At 42.4% G+C, this 1,927-nt stretch overlaps 1 protein-coding gene across 3 annotated transcripts in view; it reads right to left on the bottom strand.

The window, feature by feature from the left end:
* The window catches only part of LOC104743102 (probable cyclic nucleotide-gated ion channel 10), a 9,618-nt gene that overhangs the window by 523 nt on the left and 7,168 nt on the right, over positions 1–1,927 (bottom strand). For 2 of the 3 annotated variants that reach the window (XM_010464220.2, XM_019236325.1), the window contains exons 5-10: positions 1,844–1,916; positions 1,456–1,751; positions 1,238–1,349; positions 924–1,160; positions 423–817; positions 11–344 (exon numbers count right to left, since the gene is read on the bottom strand). In XM_010464220.2, the coding sequence (XP_010462522.1) occupies positions 23–344; positions 423–817; positions 924–1,160; positions 1,238–1,349; positions 1,456–1,751; positions 1,844–1,916 (1,435 nt within the window). In that variant the 3' untranslated portion in view covers positions 11–22. Of the gene's footprint in view, positions 1–10; positions 345–422; positions 818–923; positions 1,161–1,237; positions 1,350–1,455; positions 1,752–1,843; positions 1,917–1,927 lie in introns of those variants that run through there. The other variant, XM_019236326.1, reaches the window with a different exon arrangement.

Here is a 1,927-nt window from a genome sequence, read left to right as displayed (position 1 = left end):
ACATGAAAAAGGAAAAAAGAACTCAAGGGTCAGTTGTATGACTGGCGGTGAAGTCAGGTTCGGTGGGTTTTTGAGGTAACAAAGGAAGAGTGTAGCGAGGAGGAAGGTTGGAATAATTGTGCCTCAGATTATGAAGCGCGTTTGACGCGAAACGCGACGCGTAAAGAGCGGCTCCAAGGCTCAAGGACGAAGACGCCGTTGCACCATCGCCTTCTCTAGCCAGCGCGTCTCGGAGACGCTCTTCTTCATCGCGTAATGATTTGGCTAACTTCTTCCGACAGTATCTCCGCCACGCTGCTTGTATAAAAGATACGCTCCATGTTCTCCATTGCACCGAATAAAACCTGTAATTAAACCAAATTAAGATCTTCGTCTCAGAAACAGAACATAACCAAAAAATGATGATGGGAGAGAAAGCAAACCTGAAAGTATGTTGGAGCTGCTTGCTATGGAGGCGTCTGAACTGTGAAGCGACAGACTTGAGATCCTCAGCCATTAGAGCAAAGGCTTCAACTTCGGTGAGAGCTTGAACTGTTCTCGTCGAGATGGGAAAGTGAGAAGAAGATTGTGGGTCTAATGCCCAGGGAAGAAGATCTTCTCCGCAGAAATCACTTGCCTTGAGGTCCACGGCATTGAAGACCCCAGTTCTTCCTCCATTAGTGGTAGCACTTATAAGCCTTCCTCTCATCACGAACATCATCTCCCCTACAGGATCTCCTTCACGGATCACGTAACTGTTCTCTGTGTAGAGCACAGGTTTTAGCCTATCGCAAACCGCGTCAAGTAATTGTTCATCCATTATCTCAAACAAAGGCACCTAACGAAACCAATCATATAATTATTAGGATTCTGAGGGTTGCACTAAGATTCTTGGTTCGGTTGATATTTAATGGAGGAAAAAGAGAGAAAGCTCATTTACTTACTTTCTTGAGAAGATCGAGGCAAAGATGGCGTTTAATATCTCTTCTTAGGTCTTTAGGGAGGTTACGAAGAAGGTTTTCTTCTTCAACTCCTCTTGTCTCTTGCCATCTATATTGTTCATATCTTCTGATACGTTTTCTCAGGTCTTCAGGTAACATTCTATGAGACATCCACTGCTCTGCATCTCTCTTTCTCACCCTCATTTCTTCCTCTCGAACTGTTGTTGATTCCAAGTATTTCTGCATCAGCAAAACAGAACTTACATGAGTTTCCTGAATAATTTTATGGTTATTCAACTAGTCAAAGAGGCCATTACCTGCATATTGCCGATAAGTAGCGCAAATAAGACTAGTCCAGATATGCAGATTGATATAGCAAAGACGATTTCACCAACGAATTTGCTTGTTTGAAGGTTTTGTCCCAATGCACTGAAACAACAAAAGCAGTTAGTGAGAATCTTTGAGTTCTGATAGAGTTTCAGATACATAAGCTCGATATGCAACTAGTTAGTTTTGTGTGTGTGTTTTGTCAAACCTTAGATTTCGCAGTCCCCACCAAAAGCAGTAGAAAAATTTCTTCCAGAAATCATGTGATTCAACAACCCCACTCTTAAGAGCATCAGTGAAGATGCCAAAGTTGAAGATGGTTGAGTTCGTTATATCACCAGGGTCGAGAAAAGGGCAAGAGGTGGTCAGGTAATCGTTTGCAGCATTACCATTACCGTGACAGTACAGAGAACTTAAACTACAACCGTTTTTTTTCTCGCACGCCTCTTGCCAGCATCTGTCTTCTCGTTCTACTGAGATTAAGTACCATAAAGCTCCAAATACCTGAATAAGTAAGTTTGCCATATGAACTTGATCAACCTTGAAAATGCATTTACATCTTTAAAGAATCAGTTATCTGATGATCCAGAACTTACATGACTGGCTAACATATAGAGAGAGAGGTTCCAAGCAGCTCCAGCCCATGCTGTTTCAGTAACAATGCCAGATGTTCTGGTCAC

This window comes from Camelina sativa, chromosome 14, assembly GCF_000633955.1.
Source record: "Camelina sativa cultivar DH55 chromosome 14, Cs, whole genome shotgun sequence".
NCBI lineage: Eukaryota > Viridiplantae > Streptophyta > Magnoliopsida > Brassicales > Brassicaceae > Camelina > Camelina sativa.
Note: the sequence above shows the minus strand (reverse complement) of the source record. Positions and strands in the feature narration are given on the sequence as shown.